This window comes from Chiloscyllium punctatum, chromosome 23 (genome assembly GCF_047496795.1).
Source record: "Chiloscyllium punctatum isolate Juve2018m chromosome 23, sChiPun1.3, whole genome shotgun sequence".
Taxonomy (NCBI): Eukaryota; Metazoa; Chordata; class Chondrichthyes; order Orectolobiformes; family Hemiscylliidae; genus Chiloscyllium; species Chiloscyllium punctatum.
Window position 1 is genome coordinate 80,380,946 of NC_092761.1, and position 24,399 is coordinate 80,405,344.

The 24,399-nt window shown below is 40.2% G+C and overlaps 2 protein-coding genes across 9 annotated transcripts in view; one reads left to right on the forward strand and one right to left on the reverse strand.

The window, feature by feature from the left end:
* Positions 1-15,533, reverse strand: nkapd1 (NKAP domain containing 1). Of its 6 annotated transcripts, none has more exons than XM_072593237.1 (6): positions 15,381-15,533; positions 11,178-11,256; positions 9,538-9,641; positions 8,315-8,506; positions 6,133-6,186; positions 1-3,011 (listed from the first exon to the last, which is right to left on the reverse strand). In XM_072593237.1, the coding sequence occupies exons 1-6, from the start codon at positions 15,479-15,481 to the stop codon at positions 2,480-2,482; spliced, it is 1,062 nt and encodes a 353-aa protein (XP_072449338.1). In that variant the 5' UTR covers positions 15,482-15,533; the 3' UTR covers positions 1-2,479. The 6 variants fall into 6 exon arrangements, with proteins under 6 accessions (XP_072449338.1, XP_072449337.1, XP_072449339.1 ...); XM_072593236.1 differs by having other exon boundaries at positions 11,178-11,259; positions 15,381-15,526; XM_072593238.1 differs by having other exon boundaries at positions 8,348-8,506; positions 11,178-11,259; positions 15,381-15,523.
* The window catches only part of LOC140494161 (PIH1 domain-containing protein 2-like), a 10,481-nt gene continuing 1,612 nt past the window's right edge, over positions 15,531-24,399 (forward strand). Inside the window, exons 1-4 of one of the 3 annotated variants that reach the window (XM_072593242.1) lie at positions 15,531-15,641; positions 19,677-19,937; positions 21,940-22,063; positions 22,612-23,144. In XM_072593242.1, the coding sequence (XP_072449343.1) occupies positions 19,755-19,937; positions 21,940-22,063; positions 22,612-23,144 (840 nt within the window). In that variant the 5' untranslated portion in view covers positions 15,531-15,641; positions 19,677-19,754. The other 2 variants (XM_072593244.1, XM_072593243.1) reach the window with 2 other exon arrangements.

Below are 24,399 nucleotides of genomic sequence, written 5' to 3' on the forward strand. Positions count from 1 at the left end.
TCAAAGTGTTAAAATATTTATTAAGCAAAATTCATGCTTTAATATTCTAAAGGTTAAATACAAAAATGGATTGTTTAAAAAAAAACTGTCACTTAGTAACATGGGAAAAGACAACACCAACAGATATTGGCAGGAATATTCCACAGTTAACCTTGTATATTAACAAGCAGCACCCACAATCGTTCTATTTATAGAACAAGGGCTTAAATACACCAATTGTACATAAAGCAGCGAATACTTTTAAACTAAGGCTCAATTCCCTTATGTTGAAGGCTCACCAGAACCCAAGTTTCAACATCTACATCAATGTTTTGCTGCAGAAAATATTTATTGGTTCATAGCTTCAGCAGGTGGAGTATATAATAAAAAAAAGCTACTGCAATCTGTGCACAAAATGTTAATACTGTTCCCATAAAGCCTGTGATTTGTACAAACATGGTGCAGAAATTAGCTGCTTCCTGCCAAAAACGATGTCGCCACTTTTAATTTAAAAGAACAGTTCCCATTAAATGTCATGAACTTAAAAAAAGCTTCATAATTAGAATACGTCCAGTCCCTTCGTCATTTGAAGTAAATGCTTTCCACCAAAATCCAGCAGTTTGAATCCAGATTTAATTCAACCACATTGGGGCATACGTTTAATTCCCAAGAAATCAAAAGATAAATCAGGATTGTTTAAAGACTAACAGCGCAAAGTTACAGGCACACTAGTTTTATTCAATATGTAACTAACAAGCAGGTCAATTCTCATTAATCACAATCACCCCATTCAGGTGTTGTATATTCAAACAACCCACTGACACCACCTGGCGAGCCTTGCACGACCAATCTCCACTTGCTGCCAGTGCTTCTGAAGCACTGAATCTGCCAGTCAGAAAAAACATGGGGAGGGAAAGGCTAGGAATAAACAAAAATCCAAAAATAAAAAAAACTCGAACTGTTAAGTCTTCAAAGAATTAATGAGGAAAGTTATAAAGAGCAGAGGATTTTTATTTTCGGAGCAACATTCGTGATTGCAGCCATTACAGCAGGTGGGAGGGTCACTATAAGCTTCAGCATCCCCAAGCTTTATGGATTCTTGTTCCAAAATGCCATTTGGAAAGTGCATGTGCGTGTGTGCGCATTAACTGAACATCTGACAGGGCTCAGCTAAAGTTATGTAAATCCCAATATTACAAACTTTGCAATTCTTTACTGTATAGGCTATCACAAGAAATGGCCATGTGAGCAATGTACCCAATGAACTGTGTCCCTAAGCCAGGAAGAAAACTAAAGGGCAAACAAATGTTGTAAAAGTAAAAATTCTTCCATTTTGAAACTAAAACTGAAAAAAAAGTGCTTTATTAAACCAACATTAAATATTGCCCATCATCTCTGCTTTTGTGGACTTTACTTTGACCATTTTGAGTTAATCACTGTTCTAGAAACTATGGATTTTGCAATGATAATTAACCTTAAGTAACAAAAACAGAAATCAGTCAATCGAGTGATTAAAGTTTCAAGGGATCTGGGTTTGGAGCTCTTCAGGAAGCACACAGCTGCTGCAATGCTCTCTAGCATATAGTTGCTGAATGGATCAAAGGCATTAGATTGCAGAGAGAGCTGTAAGCACTGGGTTCAATCAAAAGCAAATCCTGCCATTCAGCAGCACAGTATCAAAATCTCTGTGACTGCAGACTTCTACTATTGTGCAGGCCGACACATTCAAGCTTTAGCAGTCGGATGAACTACGTGAGCAGTGAGATTACCTTGCCCTCTTCTCACTCATCAGAATTTTGCTTCATACTACCTCTTAAACAAAAAGCAATTTTTATTTAATTGCATAAATTAAACAAATTGATTGTTTAATTGTTACTGCATCAGAGAAATAACAATCGATACAGCTCAAGTCAGAAAGATTACACAATCCAGAACAAAAGGTCACTTTGGTTGCCAAACTATCTGCCTTTCTGGAATGAACAACTCAAGTTCCCAGCAAAATGACAGTGACAAAATTGCACACTGCAGATATATGTGTTCAGCAATTTTGAGGACTTTGCTTGTTTAGAATGACCAAAGAGCTCTGCAAAATGAAATCAGACACAGGGCTTGATATATTACAGGTAACCCTGAACTCAATGACAAAATCTTTCCAGCATTTTGGCGTGGTACAGAGAAGAGTTCATAACCAAGAGAAGACAAGCGGCTCTTGAACGACTTGTTGCATGGTTCTGCTTCAAAACAGGCCTAACTCCTAAACTCTTCACTTATTTACTGTGGAAGAACAGTATTACATAAAGTAGACATCACTGACATCAAGTGAAAGAGCTTTCTGGAATACAGCCTGCGTTGTGCAACAATCTTCTGAAGCATAAAACGTAAATTCATAACTAGCACTAAACAAGCCAATAAAACCAAGATTATGTTCTTAGTCTGACTCAGTTTACACGATTCAAGTAAGTTCCTTAGGAACTTAAGGACAGACTTTCAAGGTACAAATCTAATTAAAGTCATCTTCTCCACTGTCATCTGAAGTATCATTGTGTGCTATTTTCCAGTTTTTTCTCTTCTTTCGGCTATTTTTGATTTCTTTATCACCATCGTCTTTGGGAATGTTTTTGTGATGCTTTTTCTTTCTCTTCTTTTTCCTTTTCTCCAGTTGATTCCCAGAATCACTTTCATCTTTGCTCGTTGTGTCTGAATCGCTGCTGTGCGACAAACTGCTTTCGCTTTCAAAGGAGGTGGATGAAAGCTTTTTCTGCTTTCGTGCAGTTTTTCTGCGGTGCTTCTTCTTCGCTTTCCTCCTTTTCCTCTGATCAGAATCCTCCTCCTCTGAGCTTTCACTGTCACTCGAAGAATCGCTGCTCCGTAAATGTTTCTTCCTCCTCATCTTTTTGCTGGATTTCTTTTTGCGTTTCTTTTTATTTGATTTACTCGATCGCTTGCGTTTTCGCGAATTCGATTTTGAAGACTTCAAACATATGGCTTTTGTCCCGTTGGCATTGCATTCATCGCTGCTATCGTTTTGGTCACTGGAAATTAAAAATAAAAAGTCAATTCTTGCTTTGACTTTTAAGAAAGCTTTATTTAATCTGAAAACAGACATTTCTAATGATAGCATTCTAACAGGCATGATGGAATTAGACTATAGTTGATCACTGAGATGAAAGAAGAGAAAGAAAATCATATTGACAAATTGCCCACTTCACTGCCAATATCAAAAGTCTGAGGCCCCATAGCATGACCAAGGCAAATTTGCAAATCCCACACTGTGTAATGGTATTTTGTTTCCTTTTAAACAAGTAGCAGGGTCAGTGTTGAAGCAATCACCTGATCCCGAAATTAAGCAACCCTTACCAGCTGTTGCAACGAAAACAGAGTTGCAAGCAAAAAAGCTGAGCATGAGAGCAGACAAGACTGACAGTCAGACTCTAGACAGATAAACTTGGCACAGAGGAAAAATCTGAAGTTGGAAGTCAAGCAGAGACTGACAAACAGAATACAGCTTTGTGGTGGAGTCATACACAGGTGGAACGGCACGGTGATTCAGTTATTAGCACTGCTGCCTCACAGTGCCAGGGACCTGGGTCCGATTCCAGCCTCAGGCGACTGGCTGTGTGGCTTTTTGCACATTCTCCCAGTGTCTGCATAAGTTTGCTCCAGTTTCCTCCCATAGTCCAAAGGTGTGCAGGTTAGGGCGTATTGGCCGTGCTAAATTGCCCATAGTGTTCAGGGATGTGTAGGTTAGGTGCATTAGTCAGGGGTAAATGTAGAGTAATAGGGTAGGGAAATGGGTCTGGGTGGGATACTCTTCGGAGGGTTGGTGTGAACTCAATGGGCTGAAGGCCCTATTTCTACACTGTAGGGATTCTATGGTGAGGTGTTGCTTCCTCAGGAGGGATATATTTAGACTAACATTTTACTGAATTCAGATCAAAATAGCGAAAGAACTCTCCAATCTTACACATTTACTTTTGAAATTTCACATACTTAGATGCAACTGCAATTAGAATATAACATCTTAGACAAACACAGCCTTTGCAGTGCTTTGTTTTATTTCAATGACAATTGGCATTCTAAGTGGGTGGCTGGTGCTCACATGGGAGGCTAGAAAATTGAACAACTATTTTATAATGGAGACTTTCAGTGCTGGATTTAATCCTGTCATCACTACGTTCAACACCAGGATATGCTTCTAGGTAGGAAGTTGAAAATCACAACACCAGGTTATAGTCCAACAGGTTTAATTGGAAGCACTAGCTTTCTTCATATGTCTTTATTAAGATGACTTAATAAAGACATACAAGATGATCACCTAATGAAGAAGCAGCGCTCCAAAAGCTAGTGCTTCTAATTAAACCTGTTGGATTATGACCTGATGTTGTGTGATTTTTAAACTTTGTACACCCCAGTCTAAGACCTGCATCTCCAAATCACTTCTAGGTAGGAACTGCAAATCAGAACTCAAGGTGGCATTTCACCCACCAATCAGCATACTTCCAATGATAAAACTCCTTAGATTCAAATGAAAGGTGGCAGCACTGAAAATGTGTTGCTGGGAAAGCGCAGCAGGTCAGGCAGCATCCAAGAAGGAGAATTGACGTTTCGGGCATGAGCCTTCTTCAGGAATCATTCCTGAAGAAGGGCTCATGCCCGAAACGTCGATTCTCCTGCTCCTTGGATGCTGCCTGACCTGCTGCGCTTTTCCAGCCACACATTTTCAGCTCTGATCTCCAGCATCTGCAGTCCTCACTTTCTCCTGAAAGGTGGCAGCATCCAGATTAGATGTTAATATGCAAGCCCTGTCTGCCATTTCTGGTGGATGTAAAAGATCCTACGAAATGATTTTCAGATGACTGAGGTTATATCACCAGTGTCTTGGCACTATTTATCCTTCAACTAACAATGCAAAATCAGATTCTTTGGTGATTATCTCATTTCTGTCTGAGAAAGATTGCTGTGCGTGATTTGACTGCATATTTCCTTCATTACAGAGATTACACTTCAAAGGCCATGAAACACATTAAGACATCCTTCCATCAGGAAAATCACTATATATTACAGAAAATACAGAGGCATGGGAGTGAGGGTGATTTAGTGGCTTGGATCAGAAATTGGCTAGTTGTAAGAAGACAGAGGGTGGTGGTTGATGGGAAATGTTCTTCCTGGAGTTCAGTTACTAATGGTGTACTGCAAGGATCTGCTGTTTTTAAATGACCTGGATGAGGGCATAGAAGGATGGGTTAGTAAGTTTGCGGATGACACCAACGGCCAGTGGAGTCGTGGACAGTGTGGAAGGACGCTGCAGGTTACAGAGGGGCATAGCTGCCGAGCTGGGCTGAGAGGTGGCAAAGGAGTTTATTGTGGAAAAATTAGATGTGATTCGCTTTGTAGGGAGTAACAGGAATACAGAGTCCTGGGCAAATGGCCAGATTCTTGGTAGCGTGGCTGAGCAGAGATACCTTGGTGTCCATGTACATAGATCCCTGGAAGTTGCCACTTAGGTTGTTAAGAATTGGTAAGAAGGCATACGGTGTGTTAGCTTTTATTGATAGAGGGATTGAATTTCAGAGCCATGAGGTCATGTTGCAGCTGCACTGGAGTACTATGTACAGTTCTGCTCGCCATGTTATAGAAAGGATGTGGAAGCATTGGAAGGGGTGCAGAGATTTACTAGGATGTTACTTGGTACGGAGGGAACAATCTTATGAGGAAAGGCTGAGGGACTTGAGGCTGTTTTCAATATAGAGAAGGAAGTTGAGAGTTGACTTAATAAAGACATATAAAATGATCAGAGGATTCTATTAGGGTGGACAGTGAGAGCCTTTTTCCTCAGATGGTGATGGATAGCATGAAGGGATATAAATTGTGGGGTGATAGATATAGGATAGATGTGAGAGGTAGACTCCCTATCTGAAACAGTAGTAGACTCACCAACTTTCAGGGCATTTAAATGGTCATTGGATAAACACAAGGATGATAATGGAATACCATAGGCTTCAGATTGGTTTCACAGTTTGGCGCACTGTGCTGTAATGTCCAATGTTCTAAATTCCAAGTCGGTCTTAGATTTCCCCCCAATATTCTTTTCAAGTTAGGATTATAGTAGATCACTGCACTTACAACAATACAGAGCCAGTTTTTAAAACTTACCTCTCGGATTCAAACTCCTCCGGATAAAGTTCTTTGTAGCCACTGTGGCCCCATCTGAATAAACAAAGCCATATGAGTCAGTATAAATACAACATGATTTAAAATAAATGGAAACGAGTAATATTTTTGATTAAAGCGAAAAAGAAATTGGAATGAGATTTCCATGGAGCAATATTGTGCTCACACTCAATCACATAAATCTCTTCATTGTATAAGAATATTCTGAGTAAGATTAAACACTTTTCCACTGCAACGATTGTCCACAATATATCTGACTACTAAGCATTATCTCACAGAACTGGCAGTGTCCTGAGACCCAGTGGCTTTGAGTAAGAGTTTACAAGGTTTTTTGAGCTAGCAGACTCTCCTGATTAATAATTGTGCGCGTGCAAATTTAAAATTCCAAACTTCATTTTAATGTAGCCTCACAATATCCATCCTCTCATAACAAATACACTGTTCCATCAATAGTAACACAGAAAACGTCCCCTCTCCTAGACCTGCATCAATATCAGTCAGAAACGCTTTTGAGTAGTACGCTAAAAGAGCTTAGATGTCTGATTGCCCCTCTAGGCTCCAGTAACACTCTCAGCAAATGGAAGACCTGGTCTCTTCTCAGTACAAACTCTTAATGGTCAACAATAAAAAGAACAGGTGATGACATCTTATTCTAGCACATGCCACCCATCCCTTATTATACTTTGTCAAGTTATTAAACTTCCGCCATTGTAGCTTGGACCGAAGGGTATTTTTCCGTGCTGTATAATGCTTTTGATTCTATGATCTTAGGTGAGGAGCAATATTGACAGCCACCTCAAGTGAAATGACTCTAGTGAACTCCCTCTAATTTCACAGTTTTGTTCTGCATTTCCTGATGGCTGAGGGATTGGTGCACAATATAGTGTGCCAGTGATGTGGGAAACTGAGGTGATACACAATTGATTCCATTTCTTATGCCCATTTTCTACTTTCTCCCATCCAAAGTGGCAATTCAGTGAACTGCCCCATGCTACTGACATTGCTGTTCTGTAATCAGTGACTAAGAACAGGCCAAACATTACCCTCTGACAAGATTTTTCTTTCTTCCCTAACAGAAATGATTTAGCTTTCTCTATGCCCACTGGCAACCCAAAACACATTGTTCACCACTTGTGGAACACAAAGATAAATTACCTCAGATTTGGTGAGTTGCCTTGCCATCAGGTTGCCTATCTGATTTTATCAATGGCCTGCGCAGCAATGATTTTAAATAATTCTAACCTTTTAGAACCTTCTCCTCACCAGATTAACATGCTCTGAATCTTGCATAATTCATGGAAAACTCATGTTTTTGAATGAGCAAAGCTGGTGTCAAGAATATCTACAGAATGTTTTGTTGAGGATATTTTTGAGCCTTCTGTAAATGAAACAGTTGCCTTCAAAGAGAGTTGTCTAAAACCGATCAATTGCCCACAAAAACTGATTGATTAGTTAAAATTGTCAGTAATTGCCAGTGCTTGATTTTGAAAATGTCTGGGAAAAAGATAATCAACTTACAAGACTAACACTGTTAATGATTAATCAAGCATAACTTGTTTTCTTCTCTGCAAGTCCTTCATAAGATACAGCAGAAGAAATAGGCCAATTGGCCCATTGCCAGTCTGCTCCGTCATTCGATCATAGCTGACACGCTTCTCAGAAACATACTTTTTCTAAAAGTGCCTCCAGAAAGGAAAAGCAAATTTATGGGATGGACAACATTAAACAGCAGAACTCTCAAGATTACTCAACTGAAAACAAGTCTATAATTTAAGAAAAGTTATGCTAAAAGAAAAATTCACTAAGTGGCTTATGGTTCAAGTGAAATTCAAGCACAGACATTGTGATCCAATATTGACCCTTGGCTACCACTTTTGCTTCTAACTTGCAGCATGCTCATTTGTTAAAATAAGTAAACAGTTCTATAACAATCAGCTAAATATTTCAAGCAAAGTGTACATTTCCCCAAAATAAATTCTAAATCTCTTAATTCAAAGCCAACTAATTCTAATAGACTTGTCAATTTGTTTTTTAAACAGCAAATGGGAGTTTGAACTACCAGAATGAGATTTATTTTTTCTATCAAGAGATGCATAAATGTAATCAGCTACAACAAAATACAAACTAGTTTCTGCGACATAACTTCACCTAAAAAACACTGCACCTCCTGTCAGTTGAGAGATGTGAAGAAGCACACCTGTTTGGATCACTTGCTTCAAACTCATACAGCTTCTTTGTCCAGTATCTTGTTTCACGCTCATCCTGTGGAGTGGTCAATGGCTTACGAGCGGCAGCGTTTGCTTTTCTGTCTTTCTCCTCATCCTCTTCATCGTACCCATCACACCGCATTCTATTGCTGGTTCAGATCAGCATTGTTTTAATAAGGATTTAGTTCATTTTCTTCTTCCCTTTCATCTATGCTTCCCATTCGCCCACACACACACAATTTTCTGATTTAAAGTAGATATGGTAACAATATCTTTGCCAGTACTATCCTGTAACCAAACAGGATGAACAGCTATGACGTGTTAATATGCATTAACAAGGTGATTGCCTCTCCACAGCATTATTGTTGAAGACATTTCTGTAACCTTCCTTAATTGCTTTTGCCACTTTTTCAATAGTCACGAGATGGTGATCAAGGATTTCCTTCCTCACCCAGTCTGTTGGGTGTGGTTGGCTCAGTCCAACTCCATCCCAGGAGAGGATCAGTTAACGCAGCAGAGGTTGGGACCATGTGGTCTCCCTCTCTTCACCCAAAGTAATGCCTTTACTCAAATTAGATTGTTTGTACAGATAAAAGAACAAAAGAACTGTGAATGCTAGAAATCTGAAACAAGAACATAAAGTGCTGGTGAAACTCAGCAAGTCTGGCAGCATCTGGAGCGGGAGAGAGGGAGGGAGAGTGAGTGACCAGAGTTAATATTTTGAGTCCAGTGACCCTTTATCAGAACAACTGGATTTGAAATGTTAACTCAGTTTTTCGCTCTCTACAGATGCCTCCAGACCTGCTGCGTTTCTACAGCAATTTTTGTTTTTGTCGTACAGAACCTTGCTCATGACTATTTTCCCCAGATTTCAGCAGAACAGCTCCATTCCTGAAGTTTAGAATTTTGATTTCTAGATGTGGGTAGTAATGAGCTTCCAGACCCAGAATACCGATGAGAATAAAAACAATTAAATTCAATAGGTGCTTTAAAAAATAAAATCTGTGTATGCCACAGCTAAAGAATCTCACAAAAACATACAATGATAGATGCCTTTTTAGGATTTGTACCTCTCATTCACAATTATAGGTCAACAACACCAAACACTGCTGTGAGGAGAAAAGGAACTTAATTTTATCCTCAGCACCTGTTTCTCCAAAGAACAGGGTTAGATACTTACCCTGGCAAACCCTCAGAGGATTTCTTTCTCCGCTGGAAAAGTCTCATCTCATGTGTTTGCTTCTCTTTTTCTCTAATTTTCCACATCTCTGATTCTTCTTGAATCTGCAAAATGAAAAGTCGGAAGAGATTAAAAAAAAACCTGGTGTACTGCTGAGTTGATTGAAATTACTAGGTCAATAACTCAAACTGCAGAACACTAAGCTCTGGGTCAGAAATGCTTTAGTTGAATCATGTTTAGAGTTATGGAATTTTTTTATCCATCCACGGTAGGACAAAATGAGCAAAATAGTCTGAAGCTGCAGACAGAGAACAATGCGAGGAAAATAGAGGAATTGAATTTTTGTAACACTTTGGCTCTTCTACAGTGAGAACAAGATCACTGTTACATCAAATAATGGAAACCAACCTTTGTGGGTCACTTCTCTCACTGAAAGCAATCAAATCTACTACACATTTGATTCTGCCCCTTACTGCAGTTGCTGTAAAAATTTGAAATAAAAATGATAAATTCTGAAAATACTCAACAGGTCAAACATCATCTGTGAAGTCCTAAATGAAGTTCATGTTTCAAGTTAATGACCTTACATCAGAACAGTGTTTCCAGCATGCCCTGTTTATATTCTAGGAATCCATGATGTACCTCAGAATTTCAAAACATTGTTTATTAGTTGTTCATACTTTCTTTTTATCCCCCCGATAACTGCACAGTGCAAAAATGCATTGAATAACTCCAATTAAAATCATCAGTTAATGCTCATTCACTGATCCACTGCATAAAATGCATTCATTACCTATTCTCAACTTCAATCTAACGATAACATTCATGACTTCACAATGATTCCAATACATTCTTGCCCAGTTTCATATCTTAGACCATTCATAAACTTGAGATCATCCTAAACTTGACTGCAGATATCTTGACTCTTATAAAAGTCCTTATCACCCTTGTACTGACTTCCAAATTGAGCAATGCATGGATTTTAAATTCTCATCCTGGTTTTTAAAGCCCTCCATGGCCTCAGCCCTCCACATCTGTAATCCTTTCTGCACCTACACCCCTCTGAACTAGCTTTGCTCCTCTAATTCAGACTTCTTACACATCACTGACTGTAACTTCTCCAACATAGGTGGATACTCCTTCAGCTGCCATTCTTTGAACCTCTTACCTCTCTTTTTGTCATTTAAGATGTTCCTTAAAACCTATTCTCTAATCAACCTTATGGTTATCTGGCCTACTACCAACTACATTCATCAATGTCAAATTTTGCTTTATACTGCTCCTATGAAGCATTTTGGGATGCCTAGCTAAATGTCTTACTCACGTGCATGTTTGTTGTCAGCCACATAAAACCAAATGGGAGTAAAATATCCTTAAGAAATTCCAAATAAACATCAGATAACCCAGAATTGTGTCGATATGAATATGCATTTGAAAATCGATTCCAAAGATTAAACATATTTACTTGTTTATGTTGCAATACTGAATATAAACTATAAACTAGAATAATTAAACATGGCACAGCTGGAGTCTACATATCATACTAAGATTTTTTTTCCCAATTAGCTACTCTTCTGTGAGCACTGTTAGACTGAAACATTCTTCACTTAAATTTGCAAACTTAAATGGACCAAATTTACTTTGTTGTGCGCATCTGTGTGACGGATGACATTTCGCAGAAGAACTTTGCCCATGGGAATTCGAGCCATTGTGGTTATTCTGCTAAATAAAAGAGAAAAACATCAATCTAAGTTTCAGCCAAATTCACAATGGAGGAGTTGCAAGTTCCTTTCCACAATCCTTGCCATTTTTCAATAATTAACTTTTTTTTAATGCAAGCTAAATGAGAGAGAAAAACCACCAGGAACCTTGTTTTCTACAATCCTGGCTATTTTTGAATAGTTAACTTTTTTTTTCTTTAATGCAAACTAAATTAGAAAAAAAACCCACCAAACCCCTTGAGCACTGCACTGCCCAACACCCATTATTAGAATGATTTGAAGGTTGAAGACAACAGTTTTAGCTGTGGCCAAGTATTTTGCTGACCATCACGTACTAAGGTTGCACATGGACAGGAATGGCTGAATGCTACTTGGAAATCATCACCTTTGGAACTATCATCGCCTTCAGAGGAAATAGCCCCCCCCAAAAAAAATGTATGCCCCTGTGCCATTGAAAATGTTTGAAATATTTATCAAATATAATGGACTGAAATACCAGCACAGAAAGTACATGGCCTCAAACTTATGTCTTGAGGGTTTATGCAACTCAGATAATCATATCTGCTCAGGACCTCTGTTGGGTCCTGCTGAAGATTAATGAACATTAGTATTCATTTGGCTTGTGAACCTTAGAGAAAATGTGGCAGAATTTGTGCAACCTAAAGCATGAAAAATTTAAAATAATCATCACCCAGAAAATAAAAATGATATTATGAGCAAGACACTTAAGATATTACTAGAGATGTTTTTACTGCTATGTTAGTATTTCCACTGTGTAGAAAATTGAATAAATAATTTCAGATTTTTCTGACCACTTCTTTCTTGGCAACTGTGGCTGTTCAGTAAGTACATCTAATCCTGAGCTAACTGAAAAGCTATTAAATCTGGGCGAAGACTTCATTCAGTCCTCAAGCATAATCCTGAGCTTCCCATCCCTTGTCATTTCAATTCTCCCACCTCTGACCTTTCTGTCCTTGGACTTTTCCACTGAAGCTCAATACAACTTCAAAAATAGCATCTCACCTTTCAACTGGGCATCTTGCTTTCTCTAGACATTGTGTTCTACAATTTTAAGTAATATCCTCTGCCCCCATTTTGTGTTTGCCTTTTCACTATTTCAGCTTTTACCTCTTGATCCTTTCCTTAACTTCTTTATTTCGTGACCGGATGACTGCTACCCTAACATTCACACTTCATCTAGACATTTTAAGCTTTACTAATATCATTATCACTTCTTTTTGCTTTGTGTATCATGATTTTTAAAAAATCATTTAATCTTTCTACCATCCATTTTATCACAGATGATCACTTTCATTGTTCTCCCCACTCACCCCTTCAACTTGCTCAAAATTTATGACATTTCTAATATTTGTCAGTTCAGATGAAGGGTCACAGAACTGTGTTATGTGTTTCTCTCTCCACAACTGCTGCCTAAGCTGCTGAGTATTTCCAGCATTTGCTGCCTTCATCTCAGAATATCTAATAATATTACCACATCTGAAAATTTTGCTTTTGCCATTAAGAACCTTTTCTTTCAATGTTCAAAAGGAACTCTTCCAATTATAAGTAGGGAAAAATATTTGTCTGTCTGAAGTTCAGTAATGTTCTGACCTAAGATCATCAAGCCTTCTTCTCAGATGCTGCTTGAGCTGTTTTTGTAGAATGTTATGCTTTTACTATAATTTGACTGGAATAAACATGCCAGTTCACAAAGGTATTTCTTTGATCAAAACAACAGATCTTTGGGTGCAAGAAGAGTCATAGGTTTGGGGACGCTGTGACAATCATAGAATGGTTGTGGCCCAGAAGGAGGTGTGACGACGCTGCTCCTTTAACAGGGTTATTCTGTCCTTGGCTTTTTTAATCAGAGAGGTTGTAAAAGACACAGACTCCGAAACGTCCGGGGTTGAAGGATTTTAGGGCCAACTAGATAAAAGATACTGCCTCAGGCAACAGACTTTTAAGTTTTAAAAAAAACTTGTACAATGAAAGATGAGTGGCCAACTCTCCCAGCTCAGTTTCTCGCTGGTCTGGCTATTCACTGAAAGCAATTTCGCTGTTGTAAAAGCTGCTGGACCCAAAGGAGCAGGTCCATGCTGATGTCTCTCTGACATCTCTCCTGTAAGATTGTGCGTTTGACTTTACCCTTTGCGCTAAGTGGCATTTATGGGGATTGTTGCAAGTGTTTGGAACAGCATCTTTAAATTGGTATAAATGTTGGGTTTTCAGATAAATTGTTATTCTGTATTCTGTTGTCTTTTGTCTGTTTCATTCAGTAATCTTGTAAATAAATTCTGTTTTGTTTGAAAGAGTGTTGGGCCAGCTGCATCACTCCTGGAATATCTGCATTACACTTGCTTAAAACAACTAGCAACGTTAGTGTCTGGCCTGGTCCATAACAGAGGTCAATTGGCATGCCATACCTGCACCAGCTCATTGCAAGAGGAAACAGAGTTTATGCCACATTTTCATCTCTTCCTCACTGCTCTGCAAACATTTCAGACATTTTTAACCAACTTATTCAAGTGTGTTATGATACTACAGCTGGAGCAGATGGGACTTGAATCCAAACCTCCTGAGCCAGAGGTAGAGATATGAGTATTGTGCCACAACAAACCTCCCTGCAAAAATTTTACTCTTGTATAATTGCTCTATTCGTTTCCATCACACAATCAGACACAGAAAGACCTTGACAGCATAGATGTTAAGACAATGCAAAGGATTGGAATCTATACCTAGGAGTTACAGGCTCAAGGTATGGCAACTCTCATTTAAAACAGTAATAAGGAAGATTTTCTTTTCCTCAGAGGTTGGTTGATGTTTTGAACAGGCCGGAATTAGACAGATTTTTTAGGAATCAGATTCTCTTTGGAATGACAAGGCTAAGTTGAACAGGTTTTGACTGAGTTGGGCTTATGAGAGAGCAGGGGTAAATTATATTCTTAGAAAATTGGGCTATGAGAGGGCAGATACAAAAAAAAACTGCAGATGCTAGAATCCAAAGCAGACAAAAAGGAGGCTGGAAGAACACAGGCAGCATCAAGAGGTCAACAAGTCAACATTTTGGGAATGACTCTTCTTCAGGACTGGAGGTGAAGGTAGGGAGAGCTACAGTCGTGGGGTGCGTGGGTAGGGAGAGCAGTGGAACAGTAAGATAGGTTGCACATGTCGTGGGTACAACTGACAAACAGGTAGCTAGCCTGAAGTAGGTCGATTTTTAGGGTGGTCTGGGTTTTATTTTGGGGGGGGGGGGGGTCAGGTCTCTCCTGAAGTGACGGGAGAGGGGAGTCAGAGCTCTCCTGAAGTGGTGTTGGGGTGGGGGGGGGGGTGAGGGCCCTCCTGAAGTGGGGGGGAAGGGGCCTCAAGGCCCTCCTGAGGGGGGGGGGGGTGGGGAGAAAAGAGAGGGTGGTCAGGGCTCTCCTGATGTGGGGACGGGGGGGGGTAGTAGAAAAGAGATGAGGGGTCAGGGCTCTCCTGATGGGGGGGGGGGGGGGGTGGTGGTGAGTCAGGGTTTTTCTCAAGGAGGAGGGTGTCAGGCTAAGACAGTTTTTTCGGGGGTTAGGGGTAAATGGAAGGGGGTGCGGGGCAGGCGATGAAGGGGGATTCGGGTCATAACCAGGTGAGGAATAGTTTCGATGGAAACAAATGGCCTGGGCGCCACGTCAATGTACGTGTTGGGGGGGGGGGGGGGGGTGAATCTTCGCTCCATTTAAAACCTCAAGAAGGAGCCACAAGTGGGGCTGAGGAACAGCATCTACCCTCCGAGTCGGCGGAGGCCCTAACCGGCGGGGTTTGGTTTATTTTATTTTACCTGCCGGTCTCTCTGCTCCGGCCTGGCCTGGCCCCGGCCTGGCCCCCCGCGAGCCCTCAGGCCCCTCGCATCGTCCCTGCTCCCTGACCGGAAGTCGGTGCCACCCTCACACCGCTCCGCAGTCAAACACTTCACCTCCTCCTCCTCCTCCTCAAACATCCCACCGACCAAACACACACGAACCCGAAACCCACCTCAGCCGCTATCCACCCCCCGCACCGGCCACAACCACGAAAAGAAAAAGAATTTACAAAAAAAAATTCCTTCAGCAGCATCTTACATTTATTGCTGACGCCTGTCAATACACTCACCTTAAGGGGAGGGGAACGAAAGGATGAATGATTATCGAGCTACAGCTCATAAATCGGGGGTCGCCTTTTAGATAAAGGCTTGCACAGGGAGGGTTTAACATTTTATTTTGTTGTGTCTGGACGGCGGTGAAGGTTTGTTCCTAGTCACCGGGGAACGTTTCGCGGAGGCACCTTCCGGGTCGAAGGTCGTGGTGGGTTGCCGGGGCAACGGCGGCGCCTCAGCTCGGAGCGGCGGCCTCTTGATGGAAGGAAGATCTTCCGGTGATATTTATTTGTACATTTTCCGACGAACCGGTTTTGTTTATGTTTTAACTGCAGTCGTGGGTAAACGAAGTGAAGGTGAAGGGAGGGAGGGGGGTGTTTGTGTTGGGCAAAGACAAACAACATTCCCCCCCCACAGCGAGTGGTCAGGGTCTGGAAACGGGGTGGAGGCGGGTTCCTCTCCCGAGGCAGTATTTATGGAGACATTGGCCCTTTATTGGGACAGAAATGCGGCGCAGGGATTCGGGGAAAAGTGCAGGAGGTCGGCACGAGGTAATCGGACCAGTACGGGGAAGCTGGGCCGAATGGCCGCCCTCTGCCCTCCGCCCCAACCAATTGTTTGATTCCCTTCAGGGTTCCCTATGTCCCATCTCTGCAGAAGGTAGGCCTTTATCCCAGAGGCAAGGACACTACCACCACAGCCCTCCGAAATTTATTTATTTATATTTGATTAAATCTTCGGATTTTGAGTTTACGCAGTTTTCCTTTCCACTCTATCGCCGTTTCCCATTGGACCAAAGTTTAACCTATCAGGGGCGCACATCTCGATCATCCGTCCTGTGATTGGCTCGAAATAAATCGGCCGCCACCCACCCTCATTGTGACTGGTTGTCTCGGAGCCAATCAGAGCGCTGGTGGGATTCACGTGGTCTCGCTCCCTGATGGTGTGTGTCACCGAGGGGTAACCCAAGTGCATTAGGAACTGACCCTTCACAGTCTCCTTACCGTTATCGCCCCCCCCCCCCCCCCCCCTTCCATTCCCCCAACCTTCAATAATCCAATCAGGTATTCAGGAGAAACATCTTCAGGCCTGTTAGGAATGGGGATGGGAATTAACTCAGTACCTCAAAAAACAAATGAGGTGAATTCGGACAGAAGGATTTTAGAGAAAACCATGTTGTAAAGAGCTTATGCTAATCCAGGTTGCATTATCAATGATGTAGAATACCAAATGAAAGCAACATTCTCCTCGAGCTATATTTGTAAACGGTTAGTAACTACATTTAATTCAAACAACTTCAGCAATCTCCACTGACATTAATCAAGGCACAACTTCCGCTGAGATCCACTGCAATGATAACAGAAAATATACATAAATGCACGAGGAGAAAACAGTACAAGAACACACTGTGAAATGATAGTATTTGCTTTTAAAATCGATTAATCTTCGTACCTGGAGTGTGATGGATTTGCATTCAGCAAATTTTCACATGCACTTTATAATATTTAAATGATTTTAACATTTACTCTCAGAACAGATATTATTTCAATTTATTGCTTAGAACAAGTACTGATAATAATCAAAAAGGCTAATGAAATCCACAAAGGGTTAGATGTTATTCTTTAGCTGTACAAACTCCTGCTTACTAAAATACACCTGGAACACTAAAATACACCTGGTCAACACACTTTGTGCAGGATATTTTGTTTTGGAAAGAGTATAGCTAAAGTTTATCAGAATAATATCTAGACTCCACTGATTAAATTATGAAGGGAGATTACAAGTTGTATTCTCTGGAATTTCAAAGTTTAAGACGTAGTTTAATTGAAAGCTTCAAGGTATTAATGGCACCAGTTTAGGAAGATAAAAAGTGTTTCTGCTGGTGGAAGTTTGGGAGCAGAAACTTAAAATTTATTTCCAAACCTTTCACGAGTAAATGGGGCTAACACTTCAACACACACTGGCTGGTAGAAGTATGGAAATCTTGCCTGCAATTGGAAGCTGATGTTCCATTTATTTTAAAACTTAGACTGCATTTTTTGTTAACCTGAGGCTATAGAACTAGGTTGCAGATCAGTCTTGTTCTCATTGACTAAAGTCCCAAGGGACTAAATGAGAACTCTTGTTCTTGTGCTCCATTGCAGTGTACCATATATTAGGCTTTTAAGGTTTGCGCAAAGATTTCTAGCTTGGGGGCCGGTTGTTCTAGTTGTGGGTATGTTCACCGAGCTGGGAAATTCATTTGCAGACATTCATCCCCTGTCGAGGTAACATCTTCAGTGCTTTGGAGCCTCGTGTGAAGCGCTGCTGTACTGTGTCTTCTGCAATTTATTTGGTTCCATTCTTGCTGTAGCCAGTTGCCGGTTCTGGTTGTTCATTGTAATGGTCGGTATATTGGATCTAAGTCTACATGTTTATTGATGGAGACCATGGATGAGTGCTATGCTTCTAGAAATTCTCTGGCTGTCCTCTGTTTAGCTTGTCCTATGACCATTGTGTTGGCCCAGTCGAATTTGTGGTCCGTGCCATCTATTCTTTATGGCTACTAGGGACAGCTGGTCATAGCGTTTAGTGGCTAGTTGGTGTTCATGGATGTAGATTGCTAGTTGTCTGCCTTTGTCCTAGATAGTATTTTGTACAATCTTTGCATAGAATCTTGTAAATTATTTTTGTCTTATACATGATGGATATATGGGCTTCCATTCTGATGAGTTGTTGTCTGAACATGGCTGCCGGTTTATGGGTTGTCATGAAAACGAGTGGTCAGAGAAGTCTGGCTGTCAGTTCTGAGATGTTTTTTATATGTAAGATAGCTTAGCTAGTGAGTTAAGTCATCGCATGTTTCTCTGTTAGGCATCTGCAGACGAAGTTGCAAGGATATCCGTTCTTGGCAAAGATCCTGTAGAGGCGTTCTTCGTCTTTTCATAGGTTGGGCGTGCTACAGTGTGTTGTGGCCTTTTTGAATGGGGTCCTAATAATGCAGTTTCTCATGTGTGTTCAGATGGTTGCTTTTGCAGTTCAAGGTCTGTTAGACCTGTTATGATAGCATGTGAGCTTTAAAGTATGCAAAGAAATAATATTGCATGTAAACACATTGCATGTTATTGTCAGTCTTGTTAAAATATATCACATCTATTGCATATAATGTAATTATGCTTTTAGGAATGGAAGAATAATACAAGGCAAAACAAAATAATGTTTTCTAATAATTATTTGTTAGAAACATATTAGAAGTAGACTACAGCTCCTTGAAGCTCTTCAGCATTCAATAAGGTTATAGCCAATCTTCTGTCTCAACTCCACTTTGTTAACTGTAGGTCATTCAGATCCTGGAGTCTACTCCACCAGTCAAGTAGATCATGGTTGGTCACTGCCTCAACACCATTCTCCCCACACTATTCTCATATCACTTGATGTTTTTACTACAGAACATTCTGCTATAGCACGTGTTTCATTAATGTAAATTCGTTCCAACGTGATTGATAAATTGGAATCAGTTTCTAAAGCACAAACTTTTAAAACATGTGTTAGCTGTAATGCAATTACATCACCAACACTTTAAGCGCTGCTTTAAAGTGTGATTTTTCTATAACGCAGGATTGTACATGAAGACAACCAACACCTTATAGAACTACCTGTATTTCTAAATTTATTCATCTGTCTTGAATACAGTATACATAATAACTGAGTGTCTGCAATCCTTGGGAGCAGAGAATGCTGAAGACAAACTACCTTCTAAATGATGAGATTTGTTCCTCATCCAAGTGATCAATGGCCAACTTCTTATTGATTGTTCCTGCTAGTTCAAGACTCCCCAGTCCAGAGCAACAACCTACATCTACCCTGTTTAGCTTTCACAGAATTTTGGAAACTTCATTTTTCTAGAGAATATACATTCAATTTCTTCAAATTCTCTTCATAACACAATCTGGGAATTGGTCTGGTGAGCTTCCGGTGCTTTCACTTTATAATAACTATATTCTACTTTCGGTAAAATGACTACTGGAGACAACACCCTAGATGCCGTCTCACCAAGGCTGTATACAGTTGCTGCAAATATCTTTATACTAGGAGGACCTGAGTTCTGAAGTCAAGGCCAATTTGGTGAACATTATGCAAATACTGAACATTAGCTAGGTAGGGATTCATTTATGCCCCTATAAAGAGGAACAGTTTGGAACCATGTTGCATTATGAAGTGCACATTTGTATGATTAACTGCTTATAAAATATGTAAATACTAGATCCAGTTGTATTCTTTATTCATCTAGTTTTCTGGAATGTGGCAAACTTTCCTGTATTCATTTTAACTAGGTCGCAGAATATGTGCCCCACTAAAACCCTCCAGCACACAAGTTTAAGGAAGACTTTAACTGTGAGTTCACAGTAGCAATGACAACTAAACAGTGTGAAAAGGTGATGTTGCAGCAGGTAAATCAACTGTGGGGTCTGCTGGATGATATGTCTGAAAACAGCCCCGAAGCATATCAGAAATTCATCCAGCATCATCTAGAAGAGGGGATGAAGCAGTTCAGTCTACCAGAGGCTCACATCTGCTTTCAGACAAGAATATTGGTACAGTATCTATTAGTTTTAGCACCTGACATTTTATTATCACATGTGGCACAAGGACTCTTTTTTACTACTTTAACCTTCTGAATTTTGATGCAAATTTAAATTAAACGTTTAGAAAATTAGTGACAAATTTACTATCTGCAGAACCTGCATATACACAATTGCAATATTGATTCACATTAAAAACTGAAGAATGCAACACCATTTATTTAGAAATGTCACTTTTATATAACTTACCCATCCACTCAGGATGCTGTAACGTACTTTGCAACCAAAGTTGAGAGTGTGGTGCTGGAAAAGCACAACAGGTCAAGCAGCATCAGAATTGACGTTTCGGGCATAAGTCCTTCATCAGGAATCATGCCAGAAACGTTGATTCTTCTGCTCCTCAGATGCTGCCTGACCTTCTGTGCTTTTTCAGCACCACACTTTTGACTCTGATCTCAGCATCTGCATTCGTCACTTTCTCTACTTTGCAACCAAAGTGTGGCCATTATTATGAATACACTTGGATACAGAACTGGCTCAAAGCTAGAAGAGATGGTGGTGGAGGGTTGTTTTTCAGACTGGAGGCCTGTGACCAGTGGAGTGCCACAAGGATCAGTGCTGGGCCCTCTACATTTTGTCATTTACATAAATGATTTGGATGCGAGCATAAGAGGTATAGTTAGTAAGTTTGCAGATGACACCAAAATTGGAGGTGTAGTGGACAGCGAAGAGGGTTTCCTCAGATTACAACAGGATCTGGACCAGATGGGCCAATGGGCTGAGAAGTGGCAGATGAAGTTTAATTCAGATAAATGCGAGGTGCTGCATTTTGGGAAAGCAAATCTTAGCAGGGCATACACATAATGGTTGTTCCAATGGAGTGTTACTGAACAAAGAGACCTTGGAGTGCAGGGTCATAGCTCCATGAAAGTGGTGTCGCAGGGAGATAAGATAGAGAAGGCGGCGTTTGGTATGCTTTCCTTTATTGGTTAGAGTATTGAGTACAGGAGTTGGGAGGTCATGTTGCGGCTATACAGGATATTGGTTAGGCCACTGTTGGAATATTGCGTGCAATTCTGGTCTCCTTCCTATTGGTAAGATGTTGTGAAACTTGAAAGGGTTCAGAAAAGATTTACAAGGATGTTGCCAGGGTTGGAGGATCGGAGCTACAGGGAGAGTCTGAACAGGCTGGGGCTGTTTTCCCTGGAGCATCGGAGGCTGACCTTATTGAGGTTTACAAAATTATGAGGGGCATAGATAGGATAAATAGACAAAGTCTTTGCGCTGGGGTCAGGGAGTCCAGAACTAGAGGGCATAGGTTTAGGGTGAGAGGGGAAAGATATAAAAGAGACCTAAGGGGCAACTTTTTCACACAGAGGGTGGTACGTGTATGGAATGAGCTGCCAGAGGTGGTGGTGGAGGCTAGTACAATTGCAACATTTAAGAGGCATTTAGATGAATAGGAAGGGTTTGGAGGGATATGGGGCAGGTGCTGGCAGGTGGGACTAGATTGGGTTGGGATATCTGGACGGGTTGGACCGAAGGGTCTGTTTCCATGCTGTACATCTCTATGAAGCCAAACACAGCAGCACATCTACACACAGTTGTATCCCACAAACAGCAAAATGAATGAATGGATGGCTGGATAAGCTATTTCTGATTGTTGAGGGATACTTATTGGCTTTGACACAGGCAGATCTTCCTGCTTCCTTGTAGAAAATACACATTTTGCATTTTAAACTTAAATGTTAGGTTATGCTCAGAATCTTTAAACCATCTCTAAAATCCAATTTGAGATGAGTGGATTAAACAAAATGAATTGGATTATATTTGTTCACATAATTGACTCAAATAGTTTGTATCTCAATTTTTACATAAAAGGTGTGTATTAGAGATCAAAATAATTTTATAAATTGAATTGTACTGTTTTAGAACATTTGTTAATTCTGCAGACAGCCTTTCCATTTCAACCTCACAACTGTCAATGAGCAATCATTGAATTTTTCTCTTCCAGGAATTGAATGAGAAGTTGCTGTATGTGAATCTTTGCACCTGGAGTAGGGTCCCTGCTCCAAAGTCAAAATCAGATCCAGTGCCTCTTGGTGGAGGGAGGTTGGAGGAAACTGTAGAGGGCACAGGTAGGCAGTGAGAAAAGGTTCATATTTCTGAATGTTACTAAGTCTCATTTAACATCACAAAACTATTTGACAGACATTAAGAGCTTTGCACCTGCCTCTCATGGGCATATTTGTTCCAGAAGAGATCAATGGACAGAGACGAGGCAAGGGAATCTCTATTAACCGAGGACATGCAATAGCATTGAATGCAAATAATTCTCCCAGTGACTTGGACAACATCAGTTCCTCAGTCACCAAAGTTGTTATTTATGGAATTGTCTTGCTTGAAAAATTATTGAAATATGCTCTCAGACAAACATGTACTTTTCAATGTTTGTGAAGGACACAATGAGAGCACAACAAATTTACGACATCATTTTCATTTACTGTGGTTCACTTCATGGCATGTACTTAAGAGAACAGCATCTGCAACAATCTGGGTTTTGGTCCTTCTATCCCTAAAGTTTGAGGATGATGTACACCGACCAAAGCACAAGAATTGTTCTTCAATCTTGCTGTAGAGGAGAAAGTTACTTTGACTATTTAGTTTTTTGATTCCTTTTCTGCAGAGATTTATTCGGTTACCGATGTTGCGTACAACCCAGAGGTCGTTAAGGAAGGAAATGAAGATCCTGTGGAAAAGGACCAATTGATTCGTTTAGCTATGAAATATATTGAAGAGCAGCATTGCATGCACCTATCACACTCTTACACCCTACTGAAAGACAAACTAAAAGGAAGTAAAAAACAGATGAAGCTACGACTGACTGGAAAGGCTGATCCTGTGCAAACTACAAAGCACATGTCACCTGGAGAAAGTAGTGCCTCATTGCTTCAGCAACTGTCAATGCTGAAATCAGCAGACAAGGAAAATGAAGATGATAATCCCCAAATTTGTTTGCTGAGTAGTATCAAACACCCTAAAAAGCCAGGACTCATTGAAGAGATTTCAAGTACAGAATTTCAGAGTGGTAAAGTAGAGACTCCAAAATACGAATTATTGCTCGTGAAAGATGGAAATTCAAAGGCAAAAATAATTCAACTGAAGATAGAGCTGCCTGGAGTATTCTCTGTCAAAGAATGTGATCTCAGTGTTTCAAAGGTATATGCTAGCTGTAATCCTATGAACATTGTTAAACAGAGAATGCATAATCAATATCATAAATTACTGATTTGGAACACCATAGCCTAAATTCATTTTCTCATTTGTACATACAAGACAAAACTCATGGAAGAAGGCTTTCCCAGTGACCTACCTAATTTATTTCCATTTACCCTCCTACAGACAGATTAGCCAGTGATTTGTATTATTGTTGGAGCAATGGTTGATATATCTTCCTAAGAGTCAGTGTACTCAGTATTTCAACATGTGAAATATTCCTTTGCCTTAATAAGATGCTATAAAAATATAAACAAAGTTTTTGTTGATTTGTTAAAGAAGCAGTTGTGACACAGAAATTGCAGTAAACTACGTGATCCAACATCAACCAACCTCAGGAGTGGTAGGGTACAGATTTCATACAGACTATAAAGGCAACTGGATAAACAATGTTCTGGTTGATTGTTGAGGAAAATTAGGAAATCGTCAGACTCATACTCAAATGTGAGGTGCAGCAGAGTGGAGGGAACTTCTCCACTGCAGTGTTTTTTTTTAAACTCTGCTTGCTGCCAATACCAGTTGCAGAAAATAGAAAATGTTCCATTTCCAGCATTAACATCATTCACTATGATAAGCATTAAGCCAGTGAAAGAGTGGGTTTTTTAAAGTACCAGTGGCAGAAACATGGGAGAAATTGTATAACCTCTCTCCTCAGACAGTGCACAGTACAAAAGGGAGAATAAATTTGGTTTTGAATGGTGTGTATATTTCAGGGTTTCGTAAATAACAGTAAAAATGTTTGAGGCATGATAAAGGTGATTTTTGATTTGAAATTTGCTATGTAGAAAACAAGTGTTTTTCACTTTTACATATTCCTGTTTATAGATGAATCATCTTATTCTATATTTACAAACTACATTGCTTTGCTTATCCTTTCATTGGATTAGTCATTGTGAAAAGGCTGACTTGAAGCAGGGCTTATGCCCCAAACCTAGATTCTCTTGCTCCTTGGATGCTCCCTGACCCGCTGTGCTTTTCTAGCACCACACTCTCGACTCTAATCCCCAGCATCTGCAGTCCTCACTTTCTCCGCACCAAAGTAGAGTGATAGAGTTAGACCCACCAACCACTTTATTCCCCCCATCCCCCCTCCAAAACTCTTACCTTCAATATTTCCATATTAATGGAATAAAACAAACTAATCTTTGAAATTGTTTTCTATACTTTATGAAAAGCAAATTCAAATTTTGACAACTTG

Excerpts from the sequence above, each read along its gene's own strand:
- nkapd1 (XM_072593236.1), bottom strand. The coding sequence starts at position 15,481 with ATGTTAAACCCTCCCTGTGCAAGCCTTTATCTAAAAGGCGACCCCCGA. Across the intron at positions 11,260-15,380 it reads TTCGTTCCCCTCCCCTTAAG|CAGAATAACCACAATGGCTC; the intron begins GTGAGTGTATTG and ends TCTTTTATTTAG. Across the intron at positions 6,187-8,314 it reads CATCTCTCAACTGACAGGAG|ATGGGGCCACAGTGGCTACA; the intron begins GTGCAGTGTTTT and ends TTGTTTATTCAG.